This window comes from Penicilliopsis zonata (genome assembly GCF_001890105.1).
Source record: "Penicilliopsis zonata CBS 506.65 unplaced genomic scaffold ASPZOscaffold_4, whole genome shotgun sequence".
Taxonomy (NCBI): Eukaryota; Fungi; Ascomycota; class Eurotiomycetes; order Eurotiales; family Aspergillaceae; genus Penicilliopsis; species Penicilliopsis zonata.
The window spans coordinates 1,365,264-1,391,520 of NW_019208914.1; the positions used below are offsets into that span (position 1 = coordinate 1,365,264).

Genomic DNA, 26,257 nt, shown 5'->3' on the forward strand with positions numbered 1-26,257 from the left:
AAGAAAGAAAGAAAGAAAGAGCCTGTTTGACCTGGTTCAATGCAACATGGCCTGTCAATCCCCCCGTCCCTTACATACCTTGCCTCTTATAGAGCCCTGAACAAGACCCAGAATACCACCTCATGCAGCACGAAAATGAGGAAGCTGCAAGCCCCTCCTCCCTTATCCGCTCTGGCCCTGCGCACGCCATCGGGTCTTCTTCACCACCTTTAGGAGGTAGTACCATCTTTACCGAGGAAGAAGCCCAAGAATTGAGGACACCACCGGAGTGGATATTCTTGCGCCATCCAGTGGCGTTTCGAGCGTGTAAATTGGCTGTTAGTTGCTAGCCCTAGGGGTACTAGCACTTTAATGATCCTTTGGGAATGTTTGGCAGGTTCAGAAGCATGGCAACCATTGATAATCTATAGATAAAAGGTAATTCATTGGGTACAAGATGGAATCTGGCATAGATAAGACCAGGTCTGAATGAGATGGCATCAATTGGAGGGGAATCAAGTTGAAGTTGCTAGCTGGTAGGTAGAGTGGAGGGTAGTACTAGAGCCTAGTCCTAATACAGAGGGCAGAGCGGAACTCCTACGGACCTCCATGCGCTATACTCGAGATGGTTAGATTATATATGGTTACTAGTAGGCTCTGGCGAGTCATGAAGCAATGATCTGTGCCTTGGAATCCTCTACTACATGGTATTCCTGCGTCTAGAGACCATACGGAGGCTATTTCTTGATAAATCAGGAGGTGTCAGAGGTTTGCTTGTTGTGTAAATGCCACAATATTTTCGGGAGAGCTGCAGGTTCAGAGGGGGGATTCGTAGGCCTCGTCTTGGCAGCCAGCACAATAATATCGGCAGAATCTACTGATATGGAGCATGCCACTCTAGTTCTACTAGCTCTGAATGAGGGGTCAAGGTTGGAGAGTCCCGTCGTACAGGGCCGGAGCGCTCGGACTGAAACTACCTAGATAGGTGGTTAGGTTGACCATAATTATTCCGTACTCTCAAAAACTTCAAACTAAAGTTGAAAGTGGCGTCAAGACATGGATCGTGGAAGGGGTGTACTCCTTGATATCGGCAGCAGAGATAGGGGACTGATAGGCGATGCATATACCATTTATTTGATCCCCGCCATCATACCATACCTGATAACTGAATGCCGCCTACTATCTTTATATAGGATAAAGTGTTCGTAGGAGATATTGAGATATTGCTGATAACGAGGAGTGAGTCAAGGGCAGGCGTCAAATAACTCAATCAATAAAAGGCACTCAACGCAGCCTCACAAAACAGGGTGATGGCCGTCTTTCCAGCCTGCAACACTGAATCCATGGCTAGAAACGGATGCGGCATGCCCTGCATGAGATGCAAGTCGACCGGGACCCCAGCCCGCTGGAGTTTCTCGGCATATGTCTCGCCCTCTCCACGCAGGACGTCCAACTCACCAACGATAATCACTGCCGGGGCCAGTTTGGACCAGTTATCATCGTCATCGTACAACAGGGGACTGGCCTCGGGGTTGGCCCGGTCCGTCTCAATGGGCAGATAGTGGTTGCGGTACCACATCATCTTGGCTGCAGGCAGGGCCGCAGTATGTTCAAACTCTCGCCATGACCAGTTGTTGGCGACTGTGGCGGTGTTGTCCATCACGGGGACTACCAGCACCTGTTTGACAATCCGGATTGGTCGATGACTTTCGCTGTCTCCTTGAGAGAGGGCAAGGGCCTTATGCGTCATGACCGCTGCGAGATTCCCGCCGGCTGAAGAGCCCGCAACCAGCAGCTTAGACGTATCGATGGACAGTGCAGATGCTGTCGCACTTGAAACCAACCAGAGGAGGGCCTCCCAGCAGTCATGAACTGCAGCGGGGAATGGATATTCAGGAGCAAGTCTATAAGTCAGCCACATTTTCTCTTCGACAAGTACTCCGTATAGTATTAGTAGTAGTAGTAGTGTCAACATACCGATAGTCAACCGTCACAACGACACACTTCCCCCGTAGACAGACATTGCTGCACACCGTGTTCTCCGTATTGATGTTACCAAGCACCCACCCCCCGCCATGGAAATAGAGACAAACGGGCCAGCCGTTTTCTGGTCGCTCCCCAGGGGGTGTGAAGACACGCACGGGGATATCAGGCCCCTCCGTCTCCGATCGCTTGACACTGATGTCCTCTACTTTGCCGACATCGACCACCGGGCCGCCGCCAGGAATCAATATACCGCTGGTCCGCGACGCGGTGACGGGTTGGTAGTGTACCTGCTGCTGGTTGATGATGAACTGGTTGTAGAAGGCGACGTACTCGGGGTGCAGCCGATCCCGAATCGACTCGTGAAGGGGGTAGGGAGGCTGCGGGACGACTGTCATTGTAATGTAGTGGTAGCCGTGTTTACGCTATCTATTATGAGGACAAGTTAACAATAAATGGAAGTCAGCAGAGAGACATGATGAGATGCCTTCAGTTAAATACGAAGACTCACCTGGATCAGAATGAGGGGAAGGGATTGATAAATCGATAACTCTCCACATGCTGCGTGGGATACGAGCAATCAGACAGCGTTTCCGATCTTGATAGGATCTTGATAGGCAATGTACCTAAAGGTTGTACTCTGTAACTTTCGTAAGCCATGAAGATCCGTGGGTTCGATGAAAGTACCTAAAGCCTAATCTCTGCCCGGTCGTGGGGAGTGCCGAAGATTAACATAAAGCAAGCATCCCCCGCCTTAATTTTGGATGGTACCTACTATCTTCCAATAAATCCCTCACGGAAGATCGTCCATCTATTTCAAAATGTCGACCAAAACCCCCGTTCTAACCGATAAGGCCCCCAAACCCCTCCCAGGCATCTACAGCCAGGCCATCATCGCCAACGGGGTGGTCTACTGTTCTGGCGCGGTGGCTCTGGACCCCGCCACAGGCAAGTTGATCGAGGGGGATATCAAAGCTCATACTGTAAGACAATACAATGAATATAATATAGACCTGCTTATACTAATGATACTAGCATCAATGCATCAAAAACCTTACACACGTCCTCGAAGCTGCCGGAACAACCATCGATAAGGTGGTCAAGGTCAACGTCTTCCTCTCTGATATGGACGACTTTGCGGAGATGAACTCCGTGTATACGCAGTACTGGGGGGATATAAAGCCCTGCAGAACGTATGTGAAATGTTCTCTCTAGCCTCTCTAACAGAAAGACAACTTTACTGATCATTCTAGTTGCGTGGCGGTCAAGACGTTGCCTCTCAATACCGACGTGGAGATCGAGTGTGTAGCGGTGTTGTAGGCATCATAGTACTCCAAATACATAGATTTTTTTCTATTCAAAATCCTATTTTGCTATATACTACTATTCATAAGTCGGCCGAGTGTATCGTACGCTTCCTGGAGTAACTCCCATCGGCAGCCCTCCAAACTCTCGCGGACGGCCTGCAACAATTGCTCGGTCTGTGTCGCCACACTCGAGATATCCTCCGTCTCATTACGAAGCAGCATCAGCATGCGAATCAGATACTCTTCTGCGCTGTATGGGACTGGACGGTCCGGTAGTCGGATTTCTCGGGAAGAAGAAGAAGGAGAAAAAGAATACATGTATCCGTACGCCCAGAGAACGAGGGTGGCACGGTACAGCGACCAGGGCCGGAGAGAGATGCTGTCATATGATGCTCGGTAATGCGTCCCTGTGAAGAGAACTTCCTGGATTAGTAGAAGGCAGTGGTAGAGAGCCCGTCTGGCTTCGGGTTTCTTGCTCCACGCGCGCACCCGTGTGGTGGCCCCGGCAACATCTGCTTCAGAAAGGAAACTCCCAGGCAGCGAGGGCGTGCCAGCCAGGACATGCATGTCCGTGATGTCGGTGTAGATGGCAACGTACGCCATGCGGTGGAGTGGTTTCGACGCCTCCAGTGCCAGCGACGAACTACGCGATACAAGACAGAACGCCCATGTGTCCATCGCTCTCTCCATCTTATCCCCCCACATCCACGTTTCTGAGGGGGGGTTATGGACAGGAGGCCTGCCCACAGGCATGCGGCTGACTCTGAGACTTACGGAATCTCTCGCCTTCAGCGATGCAGTCACGCTGAAAAGTCCATGCAGCAAAATCAGCCGGGCATACGCGCTGCACCGAGGCGGTATCGGGTTGCGAGCCAGAAGCATTTTCAGGACTGGTAGGAACCCAGGAGACTCAGAAGTCTTGCGCATCATGCAACTCCATTCCTCTGCATTGCCGCTTTCCCACAGGCTATCGTGACACGGTAGTGGGAGACGCAGATCCTGCACCGAGAGGATGCACGGGAGTCCGAACATGAAGCTCTGTTGCGCATCCATAATGAACCCAAAGAAGGCAGTTCGATTGCATGATTGGGACTCGATCCACTGATACCATGAATCTTCTAGGTTGGTCACCTCTCGATTCGAATAGGAAACGCCCCGCTTCATAAGCTGTTCTTATTAACACGACGCGAAACATCAGAGGGGGGGGGGGGAGAAAGAGTCAGGTACCGTAATAATAGCTCCATGAAATATGTGTGCCAGTTGGCTATGCTTTCTCGTCGAAAACAAATTCTCATGTGCTTGAATGAGAAGAAGAGTTTGGATACACCACAATGAAGCCGGAGGCTCGAAATCGGCAGTCTACATGATTAGCCATATCTCTCAGAACAAAAGAGAAAAAAGGCAAAGAAAAGGAAATCCTCACATTGAAAACGATGTACCGCAGGGAATCATGGATCTTGGTCGCCATCTCAAAATGACCAGCATCACTTGATAGCGTAGATCCCAACGTGATGATCGCAGTAATCAGCAAAGGAGGCGCCTTGGTCGGATCTAGAGTGGGCTTGTGCAGAATCGGAAAATGATGATGATAGTTCTCAAAGTACAATTCGAAGAACCGGGCCAAATTGGCCGGGTAGAAGAAGGACGAGACGAGGATCTCCGGAGGCAGTATGCGGAGGGCCTCAAGCAACCGGCCCTGCACCGTCACCCACGGCGCAAAATACGACGATGAATCCATCAGCGGCGGCGAGCGGATCTGTGACGTCTGCATCGAAAACGAAGAGGGCGACAGATCGACAGTAGTCGTCGACATGCTCCGCTCGCGCGAGATTCCCGAGGTATTGCTATTATTGATATTGCTGGCTCCCTCGGACGCAGCGCCGAAGTCCGCCGACACGTTGTCAAACAGCCATTCAAAGTCCCGCAACGAATCCGGTAGGCAAGCCGAATCAAAGAACAACGAAGTGACGTTATTGCGAGTGCCTCCTCCCCCTCCTCCAGTGACCACCGCGGCGGTCATGGTGCCGTACAACTCCTCCTCCACGTCTGGCCGGCGAGCGACAGCAGCAGCCTCCGGGAGTCTGACGGGCTGCTGCTTGTCTACACTGCCCTCCCTATGCATATGCTGACTCCGTGGCTCGTTCTCGCTATTCTCGGCTGGCTCGTCCTGATGTTGTCGTCCAACATTGTCGTCGTCGTCAACACTATATATGGCCGTCTTCCTCGTCATCGTCGCTGTAGACGACTCCTCCCCCTGATAATGCCCGTGATGGCGCGAAAATTGCACTGACTCACCCGCTATACCGACGACCACCATCCCCCCCGAATTGCGGAACCACATGCCCTTCTCATGGCGTTTCTCGTGGCGCCTCAAGAGGTCCTTACGGACAAACCTCTTGGGACATGACGAACAATGGTAGATCTGCTTGGGGCGGTCTGTCTTGTCAGCCCTGCCACTGGCTTATCAAAGTAGCTGTGCTTCTCAGGTGTACCTCTGCTTAATGCCAATTGAGTTGGGAATTGAATAGTAGTACGTACGGTTCAGACAATGGCGAGACAAATGTTCGGGTCGGAGGAAGCTCTTCCCACAGCCAGGCTCTGGACATATATGCTCCTTTGGCATGAGGCGGTTGGGATCAGTGCCAGGCCCTGATCAATCAGACACACACTGCAGGAGGAGGTCGGGGGGGACGCAACTGCAAGCGCAGAAGCCTAAAATGCCGCTGACTGCTTATCTCTCTCTCTCACACAACCACTGGTTATTTAAGTGTGCGAGACAAGTGGGAGAAATAAAGATAGAGAGACAGAGAAAAAAAAATTGATAAAATAATCAATAATCACGAGTGACTATTGATACTATACTATGAGTATAATCAAAGGAAAAATCCAAGGGAAAAAAAAACAAGCGCGGGGAGAGACTTATACAGCAAAGTGAGCGCTAACGGTCTCATCTGCCTTAGTGGTTAGGATACAAGCTACTACAACCACACGGCTCTACAGCGGGGTGGGTTAGGTTATCTCCGTGCCAGTGATGGCCCAAGAGGTTGTCTTCAATGGCGAGCTAGCGATCGGGTCTGGTCTGCCAGTCCCCAGGAGTCGACAGAGAGCCCCATACCAAGGTCTATCCAAAGGGAAGGTGTGGATCGAGCCGTGATCAAATAGATCAGAGGCAGCGGCAGCAGGACAGTCTGACGTACTGAGGCTTTGGTGACGAATCCCAGCAAGAGCGGGAGGAAGCCGCCCAAAACTGCGTTAATATTGATGACCTGGATGTCTTTGGTGTAGTGGTATCGCCCCGTAGAGGACTGACTGAAAAGATCAGCCGGAAAGATGTCCCCCCCGGCGAATGAAGAGATAGTCGACGAGCATGGTCCCGACGACGGGCCCTTGGAAGATCATATAACCGTTCAGGAATCTGAGATGGCCATTGGCCATCAACAAGGCTCTTCTGGCTTCCACTTATTAGTGTAATCTCCCTTGTACTTTTGGCTGTTGAACAATGGAGATTCGATCGAGCGACCTACCAGGGGGGCAATAGCAAGAGCGATCACAAGGCATATACACTAGCCCTGAATAATATTTTCATACGCCGTGGCGCAAGGCAGGTCACATCTGCGTGGAAGGGGGCATTTTAGCAAGCAACAGAAGTACAGAGTCCCCGTCGTTGCGAAGGTAAATGAAGCAAATCCAAAGAACACGCCCCAGTGAGCTTTAGAGCTATGCTCCATAATAATCGGTCCCTGGATCCCATTCAACGGGTTTCAGAGGTCCCGGAACACTTTCCCGTACATTTCTTCTTCGCTGTTGACTAGTTATAAACGGTCCTGAGCACTAGGGGGCCCGAATTTCCATATTATGCGCTGCGCACTGTCGTGATGATACCAGTGGCCCAACACACTGTCCCCGCCAGAGGTAAACCTAGCGCTTTGGTCATATACCTAGGCATTCGGTGTATTCAAGTAGCTAGCGCGCGAGGTTCGGGGCTGTGACTAGCAGTGTCGAATTTGAGCCCATCACAGCGCTGAATGGAAGATCGGACCCCATACAAAGACGAAGATGAAGATACTAGATGGTCGGAGTGACTTGTCCACCGGTTTATCTGCAGAAAATTCCACCGTTGACTGTTGTTGCTCAACACACCAAAGATCCATTGCTGGCAGAGAAAAGATTATCGACTTCAAGTTGAACAGATGACGGGTCTTGGTCGTTTGAATGAACATTTATGACAATGTAAATACAAAGACCGGGGAGAAGTTGACTTTAACGAGCGCTGTAATTTTCTGGCTCCTTGGGGGGGGGGGGGGGGGGGGGGGGTTAGCCAGATATCGTCTGAGCACCGTAGTCAATACTAGTAAAAGCACTTTTCTCTTACCGTTAAGGTATCCCACGAAGCTAAACGTATGTGTAAAGTGCGTCAACCTCGATCCACTTCCTGCAGTGGAGTGAGAAGATTGTCTGGACTTACTCCGCAGAGGACAGCCACGGCCCACACTGGAAGTCGAGAGTCGAGACTCAAAAAAGGTACCTTCTGGTGGACCCCTCAGTTCCAACGGTGGACGGAACAGTGGATCCCTGCCTGTCTTATTCTGAAGATAGATGGGGCCCGTTCCATTGTAGTATAACCGCTATTGATCGGCATGCTGTTGTCTTTTCGATCGAACCCGGAATATCTCCCTTACGCGGGTCAGGGATTTTGTTGCGTGGGATTGCAAAGGGAGGAAAGCCGACGATCTATGCAGAATACAAAGTCAGTCTTATGCCGTCCATTGAAAAATAGATTCAAGGAAGAAGAAAGGTCACCTATCTGCCGAGAGTTCAATGTGCACAACGCAGGGTGGAAGGCACCACGACATCATTTACGTTGTCAATGGGGAGAATATCGACAATCAATGATAAATGCAGAGGAGGAAGAGGCCTCAGGCTACTAGAAGCAAGATCCATCTAGTCCCTGGGCGTTGCTGTCTTGAAGCCATCGAGAGACGCCAGTCGTTTTGTTCTTTTCAGCTTCCTACGAATCCGCAGGTTGTGTTAGTCTTGTCTTTGTGAAAGGACTTCCGTGAACTTGGCAGCTGGCTATCAATTTTCTAGGGAAGTCATGATAACAGCCAATCTTGTTAATTTGGATATTCTCAAATAGCCACCTACCAGACCCCAACAACCCGTAGAAACTCCTCTATGCGGATGGGCGAATCTGCCTTGTCGAGGGAACTGGATATGGTTGTTTTGGTCCCGTGAGTCGGAGAAATATCCGCGTCGGAGCTGCCATACGAACGACGTCACACACCTCCGCCTCCAACTCTCGTCTCACTCTTGATTCTGATGGCTGAGGTAAATCTCTCCCAAGCTGATCGGAACTTGTCTGTTTTCCATTCAAATACTAGCATCTTCTACTGGCTGAGTCTACAGTCAGTCGACTCGGAAACAGTCCTTGAGAGGTACGTGGAGTAGTCGGGGAATTATATACCAAGTTCTTTGCACAGACTAAGGTCGAATGACATAATTTGAGGGATGACTAGCGGTTAACAATAGCCAATATGATACAGAGATCACTGCCCGTCATGCTCCCTTCGACAGATATAGTCGAATTTTACACTTCCCAGCGTTCGGTGACCTCGGCGGAGACCAAGGCCCAGGCTGCGGCAGCGTCCGCACCTCGCAAGCGAGAAGTATTCCCTGCGTGGAGTGTGATCGAGGAAGCGAAGAAGGAGGCTGTTAGGGAATACAATGTTGCCAGCCAGAAGGCTCAAGCCAAGACAGGCAAGATCGAGCCATGGACTACCAAGTACTACGCCGCGTGTACCTTTGGCGGCATGCTTGCTTGTGTACTCAACCCATCAGTTTTTCTTCTTGTGTGAAATCTCAAACTGGAAACTAATTGTCATTGCCCAGGGTCTGACTCATACTGCAGTGACGCCGCTCGATCTTATCAAATGCCGGCGCCAAGTTGATCCAAAGCTCTATCAAAGCAATATCCAGGCATTCTCGAAGATCCGGGGCGCGGAAGGTCTGCGCGGTGTCTTCACTGGCTGGAGTCCAACCTTCTTCGGATACAGTGTAAGCCATGACGACACGAATGATGGACCCTTGAAAAAAAACCTCTGACACTAACCCAAAGTTTTAAAAGGCTCAAGGGGCATTCAAGTACGGTGGTTATGAGTTCTTCAAGAAATTCTACAGTGACCTCGTGGGTCCCGAGAATGCGACCCGTTATAAGACCGGTGTCTATTTGACAGCCAGCGCGTCGGCCGAGTTCATCGCCGATGTGGCTCTGTGCCCCTTCGAGGCAGTCAAGGTCCGGATGCAGACGACCATCCCGCCAGACATCAGAGGAACCTTCAGCGGTGTATCCGACGTTCTGTCGAAAGAAGGCTGGTCCGGGTGAGCTTGCAGTACTGTCTTTCGATGTGTTTTGAGAGTGGAAAAACCAAATCTGACTTTTGGACTTAAAGGCTGTACAAGGGTCTGTATCCTCTCTGGGGCCGACAGATCCCTTACACAATGATGAAGTTCGCCTCGTTCGAGACCATCGTGGAGGCCATTTATAACTACCTGCCCGGCCACAAATCCGATTACAACAAGGGCGCGCAGACCGCGGTAGCCTTCAGCGGGGGTTACCTGGCCGGCATCCTTTGCGCCGTGGTGTCTCACCCCGCGGATGTCATGGTGAGCAAGCTAAACGCGAACCGGATGCCAGGCGAAGCCTTTGGTGCTGCCATGAACCGAATCTACGCAGACATTGGCTTCCGCGGCCTGTGGAACGGTCTCCCAGTACGAATTGTTATGATTGGAACTTTGGTAAGGCTTTTCCTTTATATATATGTATATATGATTGAAGCTGACAGTGTCCAGACCGGTCTGCAATGGATGATGTATGTCTTGATGCTCCATATACTCGCCCAGCCTCGTACTAATAACCCAGATACGATTCCTTCAAGATCTTTATGGGACTGCCGACGACTGGAGGACCGTCCAACGAGCAGAAAAAGTAGAGCAATCGTAATTTTTGTAGTCGACGCCAGTAAAACTGTCATTGAATTTGAGACTTTAATGAATCTCCTCTCTATCCACTTTTCTCCGTTCTCCCCACAAGTTATCCAAGAGATGTACCTTTCTATTTCCAACCTTCAGCCCATTGAATACTACTACCCTCTGCCAAGAAGCATGATTACAAGAAAGAAACGATTAGCAACGCCCTTTAGTCATGGCCCGCACCCAATCGTGCCCCGCGACAGCCTCTTTGGCCATCGCGTATCTTATCTCTTATCAGGCCATCAACGACGACGTCAGTCGCTTCAAATAATACCATGTACTAACAATTAACTATCAACCGTTTTATTTTGATTCTATCTTAGTCTATGCGCGTACCTGCCTTTGATAAACCCTGCCCTGCACCCTGCCCATCTAATCAGGTCCCTAACTGACTGAGTTAAACCCGCGCCCTGACTCGTTTCTTTCCCCCCTCTTCATCACCTTCAGTCCAATTTCAATCCCTCTTCACTATGTCGGGACAGGAGCCAGTCGTCTCCCACGGCCGAGGAGGTAAGAAGTCTTCAAGTAGAAAGTACAGTAACATTCTGCTAACAAGAAAGGCCATGGGAATATCGGTGCCGACGCGACGCAGTAAGCAGAGACCAACACTCCTACGCAGCATTTTTCCCCTCATCTGATCTCTTCTTCTAGATACGTCGACGGCGAAATTGTCCGTGAAGGACAGTACGGCGACCAAGGCGACGGCGCATACTCTGCTGGCGTGAGCTATTTTTTTTTTTTTCTTTTTTTCTTCTTTTTCTTTTTTATCGTTCTATCCTCTCTAATGATTTATACGTATAGCGCGGTGGCGCCGGGAACATTGGATCCCCGCATGTTCGTCCCTCGTCGCGGGCACCGCACGACTCGGAAATTATTCCTGAGCTGGCGATTCGTGACTCGATGGATGGAGATTATCATACTGGGGTGGGTTTCTACCTCCTTTTTTTCCCTTTTCTTTAATTCTTAACTGTTTCAGCGCGGTGGACAAGGGAATGTCCATTTGGATGAGGAACATCGCAAGGACAAGGAGAAGCGGAAGTCGGGTGCGGTGCATGAGGGACTCGCCGATAAATTGAAGAATAAGTTGTTGGGAAGGAAGTGATATTGATAATATTCTTGATACCTATCCAGAACAGCTGTTGATGAATACATAAGTCTTTACTTTCTATTGAGCATGCAGGCCCTAGACTGGAGAAAGGGAGAATACCACTAGATATTGTACCGAGTCATAACTCATATAAAGCATATCAAACATAGAAAAAAAAAAGAACCCTCGGCTGCAATCCCGTTCCTTCCCGTTCCTAACGCCATACAGAAAAAAAAAAACGATCAGACCGGACATGAAATAGATAAATGGAGATAGACAAAGACTTTGAACACAACCCGTCGACCATTTCAGGAAGACATCCGGAAAGTGAGGAGTGATTAATCCTTGCTGAATCGCCGCTTGAACCAGCTCTTGCGCTTATCGCCGGAATCCATCTCCTTGCGAACATAACTCGACCGAGCAGGGGGGGCAGATGCAAACGCCGACGCAGCCGCAGATGCAGATGCAGGCGCAGGGCTGGGAGCACCACCGCCGACGGGCCCGCCGGCGTTGGGATCCATCATGGGCGATTTCCCATTGCCATTCAACTTCGGACTACCCCCGAACCCGCGGAAACCGTAGCTCTCTGCAACTCTGTCTTGTTGTTGTTGTTGTTGTTGTTGTTGTTGTTGCTGTTGTTGCTGCTGGTAGTACTGCAGTTGGTCGTACGAGCTGTTCACGGAGCTGGGGTCAGTCGAGTTGCCCCAGGAATCAGTGTTGGTGTTGTAGCTGTTTGAGCCGGAGGCAGCGGTCACATTGTCATACGACTTGTGGTACCCGTTCTGGGAGTAGACATTGGGCGGTGGATGGGGGTTGTTGTTGTTGTTATTGTTTTGCTCCGAGTTCATGCGGCTGCTGTGGCGAGGCCGCGACCGGGGGTTGTTGTTATTGTTGTACGGGTAGAAGTTCTCCGTTGACCGGTTGTTCGGGCTGCTGTAGTTGTAGTTGTCGCCGAAGCTGTCGGGGCGCGACTGACTACCCCGGCCGTTATAGCCATTCTGCTCTTGGTATCGCCGGTTCGACTGCCCATTGCCTTGGTCTAAAAAGTTAAAAAAAATTGTTTGAAAGGAGTCTCCCCATATCTCATGTAAAGCATAGTATGGGGGTAAGAACTGCAGTGATAATGCTTACCTCCAAAGTAGCTGCCTCGTCGGCTGATATCGCCTGCTTGAGAGGAATCATCTGCAAAGATATCCGTCAGAACCATTTCTCTCTCCTTCATAATACTGCAAAACTCCCTCCCATGCTCCCTACCTCTGATGTATGACTGCGGCCGGCTTGAGTAGCTTCCGTAGATCGCTGCCTCAAACGATCGAATAGTATCCAGCGGGCGCTCGAGTCGGGGACGAGTCGGATTGGACAAGTCGGGGTCAGCTAGGGCGGAAAGGCAGGTCAGTATTGAGAATAGGAGAGACTGTCAAGAGGGAGACGAACTGATCGGATTGCCGTATTGATCTTTGTGCTCTAGAGCTCTCAATGAGCCGAGATTGGATTTTTCCAATGCGACAGCCACTATGATAGCAAAGAAACTCTGGTCAGCAATGCAAGCTCAAGCTTCGGGAAGCAAAACAAGGGGGGGGGGGGGGCTGCATCGGTGGAGCCCTCCCCCCTGGCGGAGAAAATCGAAACATACTGGGCTGCAGTTCGTTCATAGCAACGGTCGGATCGGCTTTGGTATGGATGATACGCCTTGCTTTCTCCTCTGAAGTCTCGGACAGGGAGATTTTATCTTTGTGGGAGCCACTGGATCTGCGCGAATGGTCGGACTTGAAGCTGACGCCACGATTCCTCCGGGGAGGATTGGCGGCAGGCTGGGGGGATGCCATGTTATATTTGTTTTCGGGTGTCTCTTAGCGTCGCCGATAACAAGGAATTCGACTTGGGTCGCCGGTCGGATGCGATCTGCTTCAGACGATGGCGGCCGTAGTGGAGCGCAGGGGACGATAGGGGTGGACCACTGCCAAGGAATACTGTGATCGCAAACAGACGGTGATCGAGCGACGAGACAGGCGGTCGAGGGATCGAAAACAGGTGTTTTGTCTGACTGGATGAACTGTTCTTGCCACGATTGGACTCTTGTGGTTTCGAAATCGGTCACCAAAACTGCCCAGGTCGAGAGGAGAGGGCCGGCAACACGGGAGCGTACAAATAAAGAGGGTCAGGCAGGCTGTTACAACACCACCAGACGGCAAGCAGTATGGACCCCTTCTCCGATAACAGCGCTCGGCTCTGCTTTCACCGTATCTTAATATTCACACAGGGAATTGATTGCGGGAGGCTGTTGATCGACACAGAGAACGGTCCGTGGAGCAAATGCGCTATTCTGGATAGGAATTAGGCAGTAAGAGCTGGAGGTACAGGCCGTAGTAGTCGAGAGCAAACTCGTCGGCCTATTTCTCTCTTCTTTTTCTCTTGTCAATTCCTCTCGCCTTTTTTGCTCTCTTTTTTTTTTTGCTCTCTTTTGCTGCTCACGTTTCTTTTTTTTTTTCCTGTAGGCGAGCAAAAGGCAAACAGCAGGTGCCGGTGGTTTTATTCCACGCACGCACACCAGTTCCATGGAGCGCTGACAAGCCGGCCACGCAATGCCTGGGAGGGGCCCGGCCACTGATGCGGCTTTCAATGGAGGACGGGCAGGGCAGAGCTTGGAACCCCTCCTATCGCTGGCCACGACGCTTGCCAGAAAGAGTTTCGCTGGAGGAGGTCTGCCAGCCACCAGTTTCTTTCTGTCGGAGGTGCCTTAGTCATAGACCATTTGTTACTAACTAGTTAGTTCGTAGTTTAGGTAGCCAAGTTAAAAGGCAGACACTTTACTCGGTCTACCAGTACTAGCTATTGTTGTCACACGTGTGAGCGATTTTATTTTATTGTACTCTGTACATCCTGACACTATGGCACCACTGATCCATGATCCACGATCCAGAAGCTAAGCAGTCTCGATGAACACGTTCGAGGCACCGATCGCCGCTTTTAATCTGGGTGGCGCAAGCATCCGCAAACAGACAGCCACACAGATAAAATCAATCAACAAAAAAAATGTCTATTTTTAGCCCATATCAGCTTGATATCCTGTCCACCTCCAGTACACACTTCAGATAGATAGTACTACCTCATACTACATACTACATAGGTACGGAGTACTACAAGATACTCGGTAGATACCTACGCTGTGCTATCTTGTTAGCTGCCTCCGCTATATTCCCATTGGTACCGGATCTGCAACGATGTACAGAGCCTTGCCAATCAGCACGAGGAGATGCGCTGTTCTGGCCTGACAAAAACAGGTTACAGGCCAATTGTTCGCCTGCAGTTTCATTCCGTTTCATCAAGCAAATCTAGTGTGTATTGCAATTACTGCGTATTACACTATCTGGTACCTATATTTAGTATAATACCGTCCCGGATGTCTAGTTCAATACCTCCCGGGTCCACTATACCAGCTTCAGTCTTCACGTGTCACCGTCTGCAGTTGGCAGTCGCCATTGCAATAGTCTGAAGATAAGGAATTTGCGTCTATCTCCTCCTCCTCCTTCTTCTCCTTCTCTCTCGGTTACCTTGGATATTTCCAATCGCACACTGAACTTATCGCTACAGTGCAATAAATAATCAAAGCCTGCTGACAGTGTCGATGAAACTGACAGATCAGAAATGCATTTGCTCGGATTAATCCACCGATCTGATACTTAACCGCCTGTCTCGCAAAAAATAACTGAGGCCCAATGATATCTATATCCCGTGGAGTATATGACAAAGATGGTTCAGTCGAGTGTCTACGCGCTTGGTGATTTCGATCATCGACCACTTTCCAGCCCAGAACGTGCCCATGATGAGCATGCTGGCGTATCGCGAGTCAAGTTACCTTGGTGCCTAGGTCTCGGTACATACCTTCTAAGAAGATGTTCAATCTTCAACCGATTCAATATCCTGTTCTAAATATTCTTTCCGTACTGTTCAAAATTTTGTCGCTACACTATTTAGGTGCTCCGCACCTGACCCATAGCTATCTAATGCTTATTTCTACTTTGTTAAAGAATAGCTAGAACAATGACGCTGTATTGAACTATCTGTTAATCAATATTGTCGAAATCCGCCTTGACCCTCGCTGCGAATGCATCATCAATCAACACCTGGCACGCAGCGACTGCCATCCCCGCCGCGCAATGCATACTGCGTTCGTATCCCTCTACAGACCCGGCCCCCGCGGTGAAGCCGGGCGTATGGTTGACTCCCTCGGTGGGAATGGTGAAAACGCCATGGAACCCGGGGATCTCGTATGACACGTTTCCTAAAGAAAGAAAAATTGGTAAGTCGACGACTTTCAGAAAGAGTATATATGTTGTATGTTATTCGCCCTACCCATGTCCGTGGATGCACCGCTAAGGGAGCTCTTCAGGCCAGTATTGTCGAAAAGGGTGAGGTGACCCATGGCTCGCATCGTGTCGACATAGCTCTCGCAAATAGGGACGTTAGATCGGAGATCTTTGTACGAATCGCCCCTTTTGTTTTATCAGTAAGGTTGTAAAGATTTGGTTGTTTCAGGGAAAGAAAAGGGATTCATCATTTTACCATTTGAGGTCCAGGGTACAACCTGTAGCTACGGCGGCCGCTTCGAAACACTTGACCACCCTTTCCGTTAAGAGCTTTAACGTCTTGACGTCCTGCGAGCGGATATAGTACAGGACAGAGGCGGACATGGGGATGATGTTGGGCCGCGCACCGCCGTTGGTAATCACGCCATGGATTCGCTGGGAGGGTAGGATCTGCTGGCGGAGCAGCGAGATGTTGACGTACGCTGCAACCACCGCGTCCAGAGCATTGAGCCCCTCCCATGGTGCGCCTGCCGCGTGGGCCGGCTTCCCCGTGAACGTGGCGGTCACCTGGTCGTTGGCCATGTATCCCCCAGGCAGGATGCTGGCTACACTCAACAGTTCGGGCTTCTGAGGCGCCATCGGAACTGGGTGCAGCATCAGACATGCATCCACGTCTTTGTATGCCCCCGCGTCGATCATGATCGTCTTGCCGCCGCCGCCTTCCTCGGCCGGTGTCCCCAACAGACGCACAGTATACCCCGGTCCGTCGGAAGGGGGGGACAGGGCTTTCATCGCCTCGCAAGTTGCTAGGAATGCCGCAATCGAGCTGGTGGCAATCAGGTTGTGGCCGCACGCATGGCCAATCCCTGGGAGAGCATCATATTCCGCATTGAACGCCACCGTACGCCCGCCGGCTCCGTGTTTGTATTCAATTTCAAAGGCGGTTTTCATGCCATAAACGCTCCGCTGCACTTGGTACCCATCACCAGCAAGCGTGTCGAACAGTGCGCAGATGTTGTCATGGGCCCCGAATTCCTCGAACGACAACTCGGGATTGGACCAGATCTTCGCCATCAGTCAGAACATTTTTGGGCTTTGGGGGGGGAGCCTTGTTTTCATGAGATAGCTGACCTTCTGGTTCACATCCTTCAACTGTTCATCATATTTCTGCAGGCTAGCCTTAACACTCTCAATATACTGACTCCGAATGTTTTGGTCCCACATGGTATCGTTCATATGCTTCAATGAGGAAGAAGGTTACTAGTATTCTCTCAAGCACCTGGGCATTGGGTCTTTTATAGAGGCTTTCCAGCCTCTCAGAGCCCATCTGCGGAGCATGATTGCTGCAATCGCGTACCCCACCCCAACGAGATGATCAAATGCTCTTGCTGGCATTAACTTTGAAGCTCTGCAAACGTCGCCCACCAGTAGCGTGAGTTGCTTCCTCAGGTGTCGACTCGGCACGTGGTCTCTCGCCTAGCGCCAGCCGATCTGGCCAATAGGAGGCCTTCCATCGCTATTGCTTCCTATTGGCGGATAGGCTCTTGTCCCCGTGACTCGCATTTCCAGGCGGACTCAGGCCCTGCCAATCCCCCCCCCCGACTACCAGGTACTGCCTACGACTAGGTACAATTGCTGTCTCTCCGTTTGTCTGCGCTGGCGTTGCTGTGGATTGCTTTGTGGATGACTGGCTGTCTAGCCTTGTTGGTCCTATGTCTGCCTGTCATTGTTTGAGTGACCCGGTCCGCTTATAGTAGTGGACAATGCTTGGCCGAAAGCTGCGGTCCAAGACTGGTAAGATTGCTTCCTTTTTCTCTTCCCCGAGTTCAATTGATGAATGACCGGGCTCGTGTAGGCTGTTGGACGTGTCGAATACGCAAGGTGAAATGCGACGAGGAGAAGATTGATGTAGCAGGTCAGAAGGGGCCACAATGCAGACGGTGCGCAACTGCCCGTCTTGCTTGCGAATGGAAATGCGGCGCGGTGGCCCACAGCACTGCTAGAGTCTCCAGCAGGAGAAGCCATCGGACTGAGAGGAGAGTCGCGCTGAACAACCGTCCTACGCTGCATGTCGGGGCTCCAGCGTCACCGTTGTTGAACCCTACCGGGGAGATCCAAGCAGGTAACTCGCTTGTTCTTTCTCGTTTCGACCGAGACTGCCTGAGCTATATCAAGGATTCGGTCCTTGTTGTAGCTCTTGGGAAGCACTGGCCTTGGTCTCCCGTTTCGTACGCCTACCATCGGATTGCGGTCAAGGAGCCGATGGTGATGAGTGTATTGCTCGCAACTGCGGCCAGCGAAATCCACCGGTCACGGCTGTACAATCTTGCCGAGAGCGACGGCTACCATGCTCTCTTAAACGAGGATTTGGCGGATGTCGAAGGCCAGGTGCATTATGGCCGGGCTTTATCCGGCCTACGTGAAGCATTGAAGCTCGATGTGAAATCTCCGGAGAGGCTGGAGACCATCTTCATCACCCTGTTTATGATGATCGATTATGAACACCGTTTCGGCAGTGGTGCGGCGGCAATCAGCGTCCATATGCGAGGGATAATCACCTTATTGTTCAATAACATTGTCCCCTCGCTCGCTCCCGTATCCAGCCCGAACGAGGCCGAAATTGCCGACTCGATTCTGGAATTGTCACGATCTACTTTGGAAATGGTGGACCGCGGGGATCCAGAGCTGTTTTCCCCAGACAGGAGATTTGACAGCAGGCTGCGTGACACGGTCGTTCCAGTGCTCCTACTGGTGATCCTCTATTTCTGTACCCAAGGGCCTCTGTTTGGCCTTTCGAGGTTCGAAGTCAATCTTTTCAGACTCTTCTATCAAGCAGAGTCCACCAGAGCAGACCTTGCTCTGCCTAAGCTATACAAATTATCTCGCCTGTCATCAGCCCGCTTCTGGGGAGAACAGTATCCCGCAGCAGCTCGTCTTGATGACCTCGAAAACTTGGCTGGCCTGACCCTTTACCACAAGGCACATATCATGCAATTCAAGATTACAGATCTATTTCAAAAATGCACGAGGTCGAATGATTGGTTCTCTCATCTACCATGGGATGGGACGGTCTACAAGCAATTGATGGATGATTTTCTCGCAATCTCGGATGTTTGTCTTTGTTTCCGCCGCCCTCAAGTTCAATCTTTTTTTTTTCCAATGCTGATTGATGGCTCTGACAGGAATACGACACTCTCTTATCATCCGCCCTAGCCGCCTCTTCGTGTGAGATTGCGGGCGATGGACGACGCGTAGTAGAAACAATCTACTGGTCATCGATCGCTTTTTACGGCGCTGTCGTATACTTCTATCTATGTTTCAGACACCAGGTCCCTAATGAGTGGAACCCACCTAGGGGCCTTTCACTGGAGGAGGCAGTCTCCCATGTCCTGGAGCTATCTTTAAAGATGCACAGGAGCCGCCCTCGACTCATGGTCCGCATCGCCTGTCCGCTCTTCCTAGCAGGCATTGCCACGACGGACAAGATCTATCAGGACTGGGTCTCTGTGCGACTGAAGGATCTGCGAGGGTACGGCCAGAATTTTGCCCGCATCAGTGCCCGTTTCGATGAGCTGCTACGAGGGAGTTATCCCATTTCCTTTTCGACGATGCATCAGCTGATTGTCTCCCAAGATATGGGAGTAATGAGCGATCAGCATGTTGCATAAATGCTAACATACAACACTTTCACTTTTTATCTCATTTGCCTTGAGAAGAACCGACAGCTCAACTTCAATTGGATTTATAACTCACATCTTATTCTCGTGCTCGCGAAGAGAGACGCGATTCCGGAAACTCATACGGCTGACCATCACCTATCGGGTTGAGCACTCATAAGCCCAGATCCTACATCTATCACCAGGGTCTAGAATATATTTCCCGCCGAAATGGTTGCCGCGGGAGCGATGCTCAGCAGCCGTGTATGGCGAGTGGTGGGCATCGCATGGAAATCCGAAACACAAGCATTTCACCTTCCATCAGGAAGATCTCAGGCCCGTCTTTGGTCTCTCATACGGGAGAGGAGATGATTCTGCCACACAGAAAGCATGGTATACGACACCTCAACTCCTCCGTCAGGGGGACCAACAAGCAAACATTCCGATATCAGACTCGCTGGTCGCGTAATGATCCAAGGCTCGCAGTATGTCATTTTAGTCTTCTGGACTACCTCTGTACCTCTATCTTTCAAGATCCTTCATATTATAATATTCCCTATATTCCATTCGGACTCCCACTGTCTGGGTAAATCCCAAGCATGATTCTATATATATTTACTTAGCTGATAAAAAATTCCGACCTACTTGGCTACCTCCATTCCAATTCCTTACAATGGTTGGTAGTTATATATATATATAATCTACACATCAAAGTATCCACACCAAACTATGAAGTATATTTCTACAAGAGCAGTAGATGGGATGATTGATTGCATTCTTTTATGTTCAATAGGACAACAAAGCGAGGGCAGGACCATCTGTACCCCCCACTCGTCATCCTCAAAATAACTAGTTATTCTAAGGCAGCAAGCATCGTGTAACTTAACATCAATTGACTCCTGCTAGCCGAGCTGGGGAACCATTATGAGAGAAAAAAAAAAAAAAAAAAAGAAGAAAAAGAGAAAACACCGCATATCATTTGTCATTTGATCCGAGAAGGAAAAGGAAAAAGAAAGGAAGAAGAAGAAAACATTATCCTTCCGTGCCGTAACAAGAGTGAAGAACTAGAATTTTTGGAATCCGGGACTGTGCACCGCACAGCCTTTTCTCTACAGGCGGTTGGGCGCAGAAGTCAGAGGCCACTGGTAGCCGGCAGCATCGCTGAACTTGTAGCCGAAGGACGCGGTGAAGTCGTCCAGCACGGCGGGTCCACGGGAGCCTGGAATTGTTAGTTGAGGCCGTACTAATGGAGAGAGAGAGAAGAGAAGAAGACATACCATAGGGGTATTCCATGGGAATGATCTCCTTGTTGTCGTCAAGGTAATGAAGCAGAGGAGTGAAGATTCTCCAGCTGGCGTCAAGCTCATCGTCACGGACGAAGTTAGAGTGGTCGCCCTTGAGAGCGTCGAGGATCAGGGACTCGTACGCCTCGGGGATCTTCAGGTCGGAGAAACGACGGCGGTAGGTAAGGTCCAGCTCCGTCACGACGGTCTGCATGGAAAGACCGGGAAGCTTTGAGTTCATCTTGATATACACGGACTCGTTGGGCTGCACACGGATCACGAGCTCGTTACGGGGAATGTCCTTGAAAATACCGGAGGTGACATCCCGGAACTGAATACGGATCTCGGTCTTTTGCTCGTTGAGGGCTATTCCGGGTCAGTCGGGCGTATTCTTTTCTATTTAAAGAGAGTCGATCTCTTTTTTTTATAAAGCATACCTTTGCCGGCCTTGAGGATGAAGGGGACGCCATCCCATCTCTCGTTCTTGATGTAGGCCACCATGGCACAGAAGGTCGGGCAGCGCGACTCCTTAGGAACCGTGTCGTCCTCCTTGTAGGCAGGCTTGCTGCCGTCCAGGGACCGACCGTACTGACCGATGATGACGTTCTTGGGCTCGATGGCATCCATAGCGCGGAGGACACGGACCTGAGCGGTTAGAAACCACAGTGAGCAATTACTGCGGGGATGCGGGGGTGCAGATTTACCTTCTCGTCACGGATATCCTCAGCGGAGAAGGAGATGGGGCGCTCCATGGCGAGGAGAGTCAGGACCTGGAGAAGGTCTGTTTTGGTCAGCAGGCTTCTTGATGGATTCTACTTCTTGACGTACGGTTCTGCATGACATCACGGATAATGCCGAATTCATCAAAGTAACCGCCACGTCCCTCGGTTCCGAAAGGCTCCTTGAATGTGATCTGGGCAGGGTTAGCTGACCGGATCTCCTGATCGGCTTTTTTCTTCTTCTTCTTCTTTCTTCTTCTCGATTCTACCCATACCTGAACGTTATCAATGTGGTGGCGGTTCCAGGTGGCACCGAAGAACTCGTTACCGAATCGGAGGATGAGGATGTTCTTGACCATCTCCTTGCCCAGGTAGTGATCGATACGGAAGATCTCATCCTCCTTCCAGTCGGGCTCGAGAGCCTTCTGCAGTTCGCGGGAGCTACGGAGATCTTTACCGAAAGGCTTCTCGACCTAGAAACGGGTGACTGTCAGAATTGGCAGAAAGAGAACCAAAGCGAGGAGAGAACTCACGATGATACGGGCAATGCCGTTGGAGGGATAGCAGTTCTTCTTCAGGTGATCGGAGACGGTGATGAAAACACTGGGCGGCAAGGCCATGTAGAATACTCTGTTCTGCTCCTTCTGGCCCTTTTCGAGCTCCTCCAGGTGGTTGTTGAGGTTGATGAACGAATCATCCTGGTCGTACTGGCCGGAGATGTAGGTGCAGATCTCACAGAAGCTCTCCAGCTGCTCCTCGATCTCCTTTGTGGGGACCTTGATGTAGGATTTGACGCGCTTGATGTACTCGGCATGGTCCATCTTCGTCCGGGCATAACCGACGATTCTGATTCCCTTGGGTAGGAACTTGTTGCGGTACTGAACGGAACAGGTTAGCCACGGGAGGGGGCGAAAGGATCAGGTCGACGGATAGATATCTAGATACTTACGAGACCAAATAGGGCAGGGAACTGTCACCGGGGTCAGTCTAGGATTTTCTCTTCTGGCTTGGGGAGGTATGCGACGAACCGTCTTCTTCTTGGCCAGGTCACCCGAAGCGCCTAGGACCACGATGATGGTGTCATCCTTGAGCTCGATCGTGCTATACACACCACCCATGTTAGCAGAGTTGTTGTCGAAAACTGCGCGGCGCAAATCAACGGTCGTGATGACGTGGGGGGGAAGCGGCGGTGGTGTGCGGGAGAGCAAGAGAAAAAGAAGGAGAGAGAGGGCAAGCAGGGATCTGAGCCGGGGAGCTGAAGACAATTGAAAAAGAGCCATATGATCAATGGCTACTTCTGGAAAATATCCTGATGTGCTGCCACTTCTATGTTCACAGCAGCGATTCCCTGCCGCCCAGTAGAAGGGAGGGGTGTGATGTAAGAGGACACAGGAAAAGCATAGAGGGAGCACTCACCCAGCATTCTGGTATTCCTCAGCATGGGCTATTGTGCTGGCCATAGTTTATAAAAATATAATCTATACTAGCAACCAGATGCAGTGAAGGTGAGATAGGAGAGGATAAAGAAATAGGGAAAAAAGGGGGGGGGGAGGTGGGCAGCAGAAGGATGAGGAGTTGTTGGGAGGGAGACACTGACTTAAGCATCCCACTGATTCCGGCGGAGCAGGTAACTTTTTAACATGCTGCAGGTGGGCGATGGTGGGGCTGCGACTCCGGCTTGATTCTTCCACTGCACGTCGATGACTGTTCAGTTTTGCTACACCGAGAAGCTTGTCGTCGCCTGCTTATCACTTACTGGCGATTTTACTAATGATGATTGTCTGGTCAGTTATCTTGACGCGGATTCTTCGACAGCACAGAGATTCTTCGCTTCCCTCTGTTTGCTTCCCCCCAACCCGGGATACTGCGGATGGGACTGGTTCTGATGATTTGATGCTGACCCCGCGTCGATGGCTGTTACACGCTGATGGATTATACAGAGCATCTCTACAGTATATATATATACCAGTAACAGACAGCCGGTACCGACGGTTCGGTTGTTGAGACAGCCTCTACAGCATGCCCCGACATGCCCTCCTTAGAACGGTCTATCGAAGAGACTGTGGGATCCGACATATATAAAGTGAGCCAGGGGACATAGTGATGTACCTACCTACTAGCTATACGAGGAATATCGTGGCTTCATTCTGAGTCCGGAATCCGGAGGACAGTCCCCCTCCAACCCCCCCCCCCGCATACCAGGCGGGTGACCTGGTGAATGAAGAAAAGCTACTACATACCATGTTGGAAAATTCCAAGCTGTTCTAGGGAAGCCTGTCGGCAAATTGGGCGTGCATATGGCTTGCGGTCACACTGGTCGGTCATTGATGCTGGCAGCAGAGCGGATTCAATTTTCCCGTGCCGACCATCGGACTGTCCCAATCGGGGTGCGGAGTAGCTACAGGGACTGTACTACTTACTCCGTACATAAAGCAATAGTTAGTTACAACTACTACCATACCTTACGGAATACCTAGCAATATATACCCACGGTTTTTGTGGTGGATGACAGTCAAGATTGAATTAAACTTTCTAGAATACTGTAGTAGAAGTCATAGAAGTCATACCCGTGTAAAAGAGAAGAGTCTCGTCTCGGTCTACGATTTCTCCGTAGTAACTTAGTAGTATGTACTATGTAGTATGTGATTGATAAGTGGCAGGAGTGGGGCGGAGAACAACGTCGCTCTAGGTAGTTATTGCCAAATATGTTTCCCGGTCTGAGAATAATATGGAGTACTCTACTACGGAGTACGGACTCGGAGTACTCTGCTACGGAGTACACCCTCCAAATGACCTCACTCAAGAGGCCAGGACCCTGGTCGTCGTAGGGGAGATCTCATCTCGCCTCTATGCTCATGCTCATGCTCAACAGGGGTTAATTCTCCCATCACACCATACAAGGGCCAGCTGTCCGGGTCGTTCGTCGATGGATCTGTCGTCATGCTGAGTTTATTTTCTGCGTTTGTCAGCATGTGCTTCATGACAAAGATCCAGCCTCCGGCCAGGCTTTCCAGTTTCCACGTCTTGCCGCTCGCCGGAAACTCGCCCGGAGGACAGTCCGCCGGATGACTAACGGTAGATTAGATAAGCGGATTGTCACCGGCTGTCGGCGATACTAATTTTCCGAGAGAGGTCCCCGGAACAGACCAAAACAGACTAGATCGGACATCACGGGATCTCGCCTAGCCCTTGGCCCCCCTTGAGGGCGCCGCACTCGCTAAGGGTCCCGTTTGGGTTTAGCGCCACACTCGCCGCCGAACACACCGTTGCAAATTGGACGTTGTGCGTCCGCCCGCTCGCCTATCTTCAATCGAAGCGACGACAAACCACGACCACCCGGACGTACGACACCTGACTTTTGCGGGTCAGCTTGCTTTCCATCGACTTGTCTGCCTTGCCCGCTGTTGCTCAGAAAATAACCGTCACAATGTCTTCGGAATCCGGTCACAGACGTGAGTTTTGAAGCCCTGCCCATGCTAGCTACCCTTCCGAGTTTTGATGCCTGGAGATGCGCGCAATAATCTGTGGAAGACGATGCTAACTTGTTTGTGCGTTGCTAGTATATGTCAAGTAAGTTTCATGCCCTTTTCATCGCCTAGTGATCCGTGGCGCGTCGAATATCGCCCCGACCGATCGAACGCACAGCCAGGGACAGTGATGGGAATAATGGATATTAATGCGATGTTCTTTCACCAGGGGTCGTCACCTGAGCTACCAGCGTGGAAAGCGCAACACCAACCCCAACACCAGGTAGATACCCTTGTGGCGATAGTCGAGAAGAAAATGAGTGCAGTGGCTGACCCAATTTTGCGTATAGTCTGATCCAGATCGACGGTGTTGCTGACACCAAGGCTGCCGAGTGAGTTGAACATGGATATAACACGGCAAACGTGGGAGGAAGAAAATACGTATGGACAGCAGCTAAACGGTTTTCTTTCACACAGCTTCTACCTCGGAAAGAAGGTCGCTTTCGTCTACCGGGCCAAGCGTGAGGTCCGTGGCTCCAACATCCGGGTCATCTGGGGCAAGGTTACCCGCACACACGGTACGTGAGAAAAGGATGAAGGCTTCAGCCAGAAAATGCTTTACGCATTTTTTGGGCGGGGAAATAAGAAATCAAGGAACTAACAGTCCCAGGCAACTCGGGCGTCGTCCGCGCACAGTTCCGCCACAACCTCCCCCCCAAGTCCTTCGGCGCTACCGTGCGCATCATGCTCTACCCCTCCAACATCTAAATGGCTTTCTGTATTTAGCGGGGGGTTCCCATTTTTTCGCGCAGTCGTGACGGGCAAGGAGTCTCAAAAACGGTACGAGCCGATGTGTTGAAAGTGATGGAGTTGGCGGGTTTGATCACGTTCGTGGGAGAGGCAGGGCCATCACCCCAGCCTTACGAATAAAAAAAAAGGAAGAAACAAAAAGAAAGAAATTATTCTCTACCACATTGATTCTTACTTTCCACTACAACCTCTCTAGCTATCGATCTAGCGAGGCCTTGTGTCTTGTTTTCTTTTTTTTTGCCTCCTTTTATTCCAATTCTCTCTACAGTTGGGCCAAGCGGATGCGACTGCATCGCTGCTTTTTCTCCAAGTGTACCTGAACCGCATCAGACAACACCAAATCCATAACCACTTTTTTCAACGTCTCCGCAACGAATCGTTTCGCAGCACGCCTTGGGTTCTTTTCTTTTCTCTTCTCGAAGGGGCCGCGCGGGTGGATACCATACTGTTTTGATTTAAAAAGTGATAACTTCATGTGCCACGGGCCGAATACAATAGACTCTGGACTTCTATCTCCAGTATGTCCGCTGTTCAGTAGACGGAGTTTGACACTATCGACCTACCCTATGCACCTACACAGGTATACTACATACCTACTGGTATTTGAGACGCACAACGTGTAGGGTCGAT

The 26,257-nt window shown here is 50.6% G+C and overlaps 11 protein-coding genes across 11 annotated transcripts; 6 read left to right on the plus strand and 5 right to left on the minus strand.

Moving 5' to 3' along the window:
• Positions 1–489, plus strand: ASPZODRAFT_130672 (hypothetical protein). The gene has a single exon (XM_022722561.1). The coding sequence runs from the start codon at positions 123–125 to the stop codon at positions 327–329; it is 207 nt and encodes a 68-aa protein (XP_022583104.1). The 5' UTR covers positions 1–122; the 3' UTR covers positions 330–489.
• Positions 490–1,249: 760 nt separating this feature from the next.
• On the minus strand, positions 1,250–2,360 carry ASPZODRAFT_150790 (hypothetical protein; the record flags this gene model as incomplete). Its single annotated transcript, XM_022725668.1, has 2 exons — positions 1,250–1,883; positions 1,957–2,360. 2 exons carry the CDS (start codon positions 2,358–2,360, stop codon positions 1,250–1,252), a joined length of 1,038 nt encoding a protein of 345 aa, XP_022583105.1.
• A 423-nt stretch (positions 2,361–2,783) lies between these two features.
• ASPZODRAFT_150791 (hypothetical protein) lies at positions 2,784–3,282 on the plus strand (the record flags this gene model as incomplete). Its single annotated transcript, XM_022725669.1, has 3 exons — positions 2,784–2,945; positions 2,998–3,155; positions 3,216–3,282. The coding sequence occupies 3 exons, from the start codon at positions 2,784–2,786 to the stop codon at positions 3,280–3,282; spliced, it is 387 nt and encodes a 128-aa protein (XP_022583106.1).
• A 53-nt stretch (positions 3,283–3,335) lies between these two features.
• ASPZODRAFT_150792 (hypothetical protein) lies at positions 3,336–5,892 on the minus strand (the record flags this gene model as incomplete). The annotated part of the gene is made up of 4 exons (XM_022725670.1): positions 3,336–4,436; positions 4,497–4,628; positions 4,693–5,705; positions 5,808–5,892. 4 exons carry the CDS (start codon positions 5,890–5,892, stop codon positions 3,336–3,338), a joined length of 2,331 nt encoding a protein of 776 aa, XP_022583107.1.
• A 2,673-nt stretch (positions 5,893–8,565) lies between these two features.
• Positions 8,566–10,424, plus strand: ASPZODRAFT_130677 (hypothetical protein). The gene is made up of 7 exons (XM_022722562.1): positions 8,566–8,704; positions 8,813–9,091; positions 9,159–9,323; positions 9,394–9,647; positions 9,719–10,064; positions 10,119–10,138; positions 10,189–10,424. The coding sequence occupies exons 2-7, from the start codon at positions 8,828–8,830 to the stop codon at positions 10,256–10,258; spliced, it is 1,119 nt and encodes a 372-aa protein (XP_022583108.1). The 5' UTR covers positions 8,566–8,704; positions 8,813–8,827; the 3' UTR covers positions 10,259–10,424.
• Positions 10,425–10,634: 210 nt separating this feature from the next.
• On the plus strand, positions 10,635–11,609 carry ASPZODRAFT_1631647 (hypothetical protein). The gene is made up of 6 exons (XM_022726611.1): positions 10,635–10,652; positions 10,708–10,808; positions 10,859–10,889; positions 10,950–11,019; positions 11,100–11,222; positions 11,275–11,609. Exons 2-6 carry the CDS (start codon positions 10,769–10,771, stop codon positions 11,398–11,400), a joined length of 390 nt encoding a protein of 129 aa, XP_022583109.1. The 5' UTR covers positions 10,635–10,652; positions 10,708–10,768; the 3' UTR covers positions 11,401–11,609.
• A 114-nt stretch (positions 11,610–11,723) lies between these two features.
• On the minus strand, positions 11,724–13,211 carry ASPZODRAFT_140877 (hypothetical protein; the record flags this gene model as incomplete). Its single annotated transcript, XM_022724701.1, has 4 exons — positions 11,724–12,424; positions 12,517–12,759; positions 12,820–12,897; positions 13,019–13,211. 4 exons carry the CDS (start codon positions 13,209–13,211, stop codon positions 11,724–11,726), a joined length of 1,215 nt encoding a protein of 404 aa, XP_022583110.1.
• Positions 13,212–15,449: 2,238 nt separating this feature from the next.
• Positions 15,450–16,916, minus strand: ASPZODRAFT_150796 (hypothetical protein; the record flags this gene model as incomplete). Its single annotated transcript, XM_022725671.1, has 4 exons — positions 15,450–15,667; positions 15,739–15,878; positions 15,949–16,757; positions 16,824–16,916. 4 exons carry the CDS (start codon positions 16,914–16,916, stop codon positions 15,450–15,452), a joined length of 1,260 nt encoding a protein of 419 aa, XP_022583111.1.
• A 195-nt stretch (positions 16,917–17,111) lies between these two features.
• On the plus strand, positions 17,112–19,487 carry ASPZODRAFT_1631609 (hypothetical protein). Its single transcript, XM_022726610.1, has 3 exons — positions 17,112–17,486; positions 17,548–18,803; positions 18,875–19,487. Exons 1-3 carry the CDS (start codon positions 17,456–17,458, stop codon positions 19,358–19,360), a joined length of 1,773 nt encoding a protein of 590 aa, XP_022583112.1. The 5' UTR covers positions 17,112–17,455; the 3' UTR covers positions 19,361–19,487.
• Positions 19,488–20,106: 619 nt separating this feature from the next.
• Positions 20,107–22,897, minus strand: ASPZODRAFT_130688 (hypothetical protein). Its single transcript, XM_022722563.1, has 9 exons — positions 22,379–22,897; positions 22,300–22,320; positions 21,884–22,228; positions 21,626–21,823; positions 21,460–21,544; positions 21,336–21,412; positions 21,069–21,276; positions 20,626–20,997; positions 20,107–20,567 (listed from the first exon to the last, which is right to left on the minus strand). Exons 1-9 carry the CDS (start codon positions 22,628–22,630, stop codon positions 20,458–20,460), a joined length of 1,668 nt encoding a protein of 555 aa, XP_022583113.1. The 5' UTR covers positions 22,631–22,897; the 3' UTR covers positions 20,107–20,457.
• A 1,768-nt stretch (positions 22,898–24,665) lies between these two features.
• Positions 24,666–25,894, plus strand: ASPZODRAFT_130693 (hypothetical protein). The gene is made up of 6 exons (XM_022722565.1): positions 24,666–24,802; positions 24,911–24,920; positions 25,047–25,100; positions 25,168–25,209; positions 25,295–25,395; positions 25,488–25,894. Exons 1-6 carry the CDS (start codon positions 24,778–24,780, stop codon positions 25,583–25,585), a joined length of 330 nt encoding a protein of 109 aa, XP_022583114.1. The 5' UTR covers positions 24,666–24,777; the 3' UTR covers positions 25,586–25,894.
• Positions 25,895–26,257: the final 363 nt, after the last annotated feature.

What these genes read in the sequence shown, in the direction of transcription:
- ASPZODRAFT_130677 (XM_022722562.1), top strand. Translation starts at nt 8,828, where the DNA reads ATGCTCCCTTCGACAGATATAGTCGAATTTTACACTTCCCAGCGTTCG. An exon ending in TTGGCGGCATGCTTGCTTGT is followed by an intron (nt 9,092 to 9,158) that starts GTACTCAACCCA and finishes GTCATTGCCCAG; the next exon opens with GGTCTGACTCATACTGCAGT. An exon ending in TTGTTATGATTGGAACTTTG is followed by an intron (nt 10,065 to 10,118) that starts GTAAGGCTTTTC and finishes GACAGTGTCCAG; the next exon opens with ACCGGTCTGCAATGGATGAT.
- ASPZODRAFT_1631609 (XM_022726610.1), top strand. Translation starts at nt 17,456, where the DNA reads ATGCTTGGCCGAAAGCTGCGGTCCAAGACTG. An exon ending in AAAGCTGCGGTCCAAGACTG is followed by an intron (nt 17,487 to 17,547) that starts GTAAGATTGCTT and finishes GGGCTCGTGTAG; the next exon opens with GCTGTTGGACGTGTCGAATA. An exon ending in ATTTTCTCGCAATCTCGGAT is followed by an intron (nt 18,804 to 18,874) that starts GTTTGTCTTTGT and finishes TGGCTCTGACAG; the next exon opens with GAATACGACACTCTCTTATC.
- ASPZODRAFT_130672 (XM_022722561.1), top strand. Translation starts at nt 123, where the DNA reads ATGCAGCACGAAAATGAGGAAGCTGCAAGCCCCTCCTCCCTTATCCGC.
- ASPZODRAFT_130693 (XM_022722565.1), top strand. Translation starts at nt 24,778, where the DNA reads ATGTCTTCGGAATCCGGTCACAGAC. An exon ending in AACACCAACCCCAACACCAG is followed by an intron (nt 25,101 to 25,167) that starts GTAGATACCCTT and finishes TTTTGCGTATAG; the next exon opens with TCTGATCCAGATCGACGGTG. An exon ending in GCTGACACCAAGGCTGCCGA is followed by an intron (nt 25,210 to 25,294) that starts GTGAGTTGAACA and finishes TCTTTCACACAG; the next exon opens with CTTCTACCTCGGAAAGAAGG.
- ASPZODRAFT_130688 (XM_022722563.1), bottom strand. Translation starts at nt 22,630, where the DNA reads ATGGCTCTTTTTCAATTGTCTTCAGCTCCCCGGCTCAGATCCCTGCTT. An exon ending in TCCCTGCCCTATTTGGTCTC is followed by an intron (nt 22,229 to 22,299) that starts GTAAGTATCTAG and finishes TGTTCCGTTCAG; the next exon opens with TACCGCAACAAGTTCCTACC. An exon ending in TCCCATGGAATACCCCTATG is followed by an intron (nt 20,568 to 20,625) that starts GTATGTCTTCTT and finishes TAACAATTCCAG; the next exon opens with GCTCCCGTGGACCCGCCGTG.
- ASPZODRAFT_1631647 (XM_022726611.1), top strand. Translation starts at nt 10,769, where the DNA reads ATGTCGGGACAGGAGCCAGTCGTCTCCCACGGCCGAGGAG. An exon ending in CGTCTCCCACGGCCGAGGAG is followed by an intron (nt 10,809 to 10,858) that starts GTAAGAAGTCTT and finishes CTAACAAGAAAG; the next exon opens with GCCATGGGAATATCGGTGCC. An exon ending in ATGGAGATTATCATACTGGG is followed by an intron (nt 11,223 to 11,274) that starts GTGGGTTTCTAC and finishes TAACTGTTTCAG; the next exon opens with CGCGGTGGACAAGGGAATGT.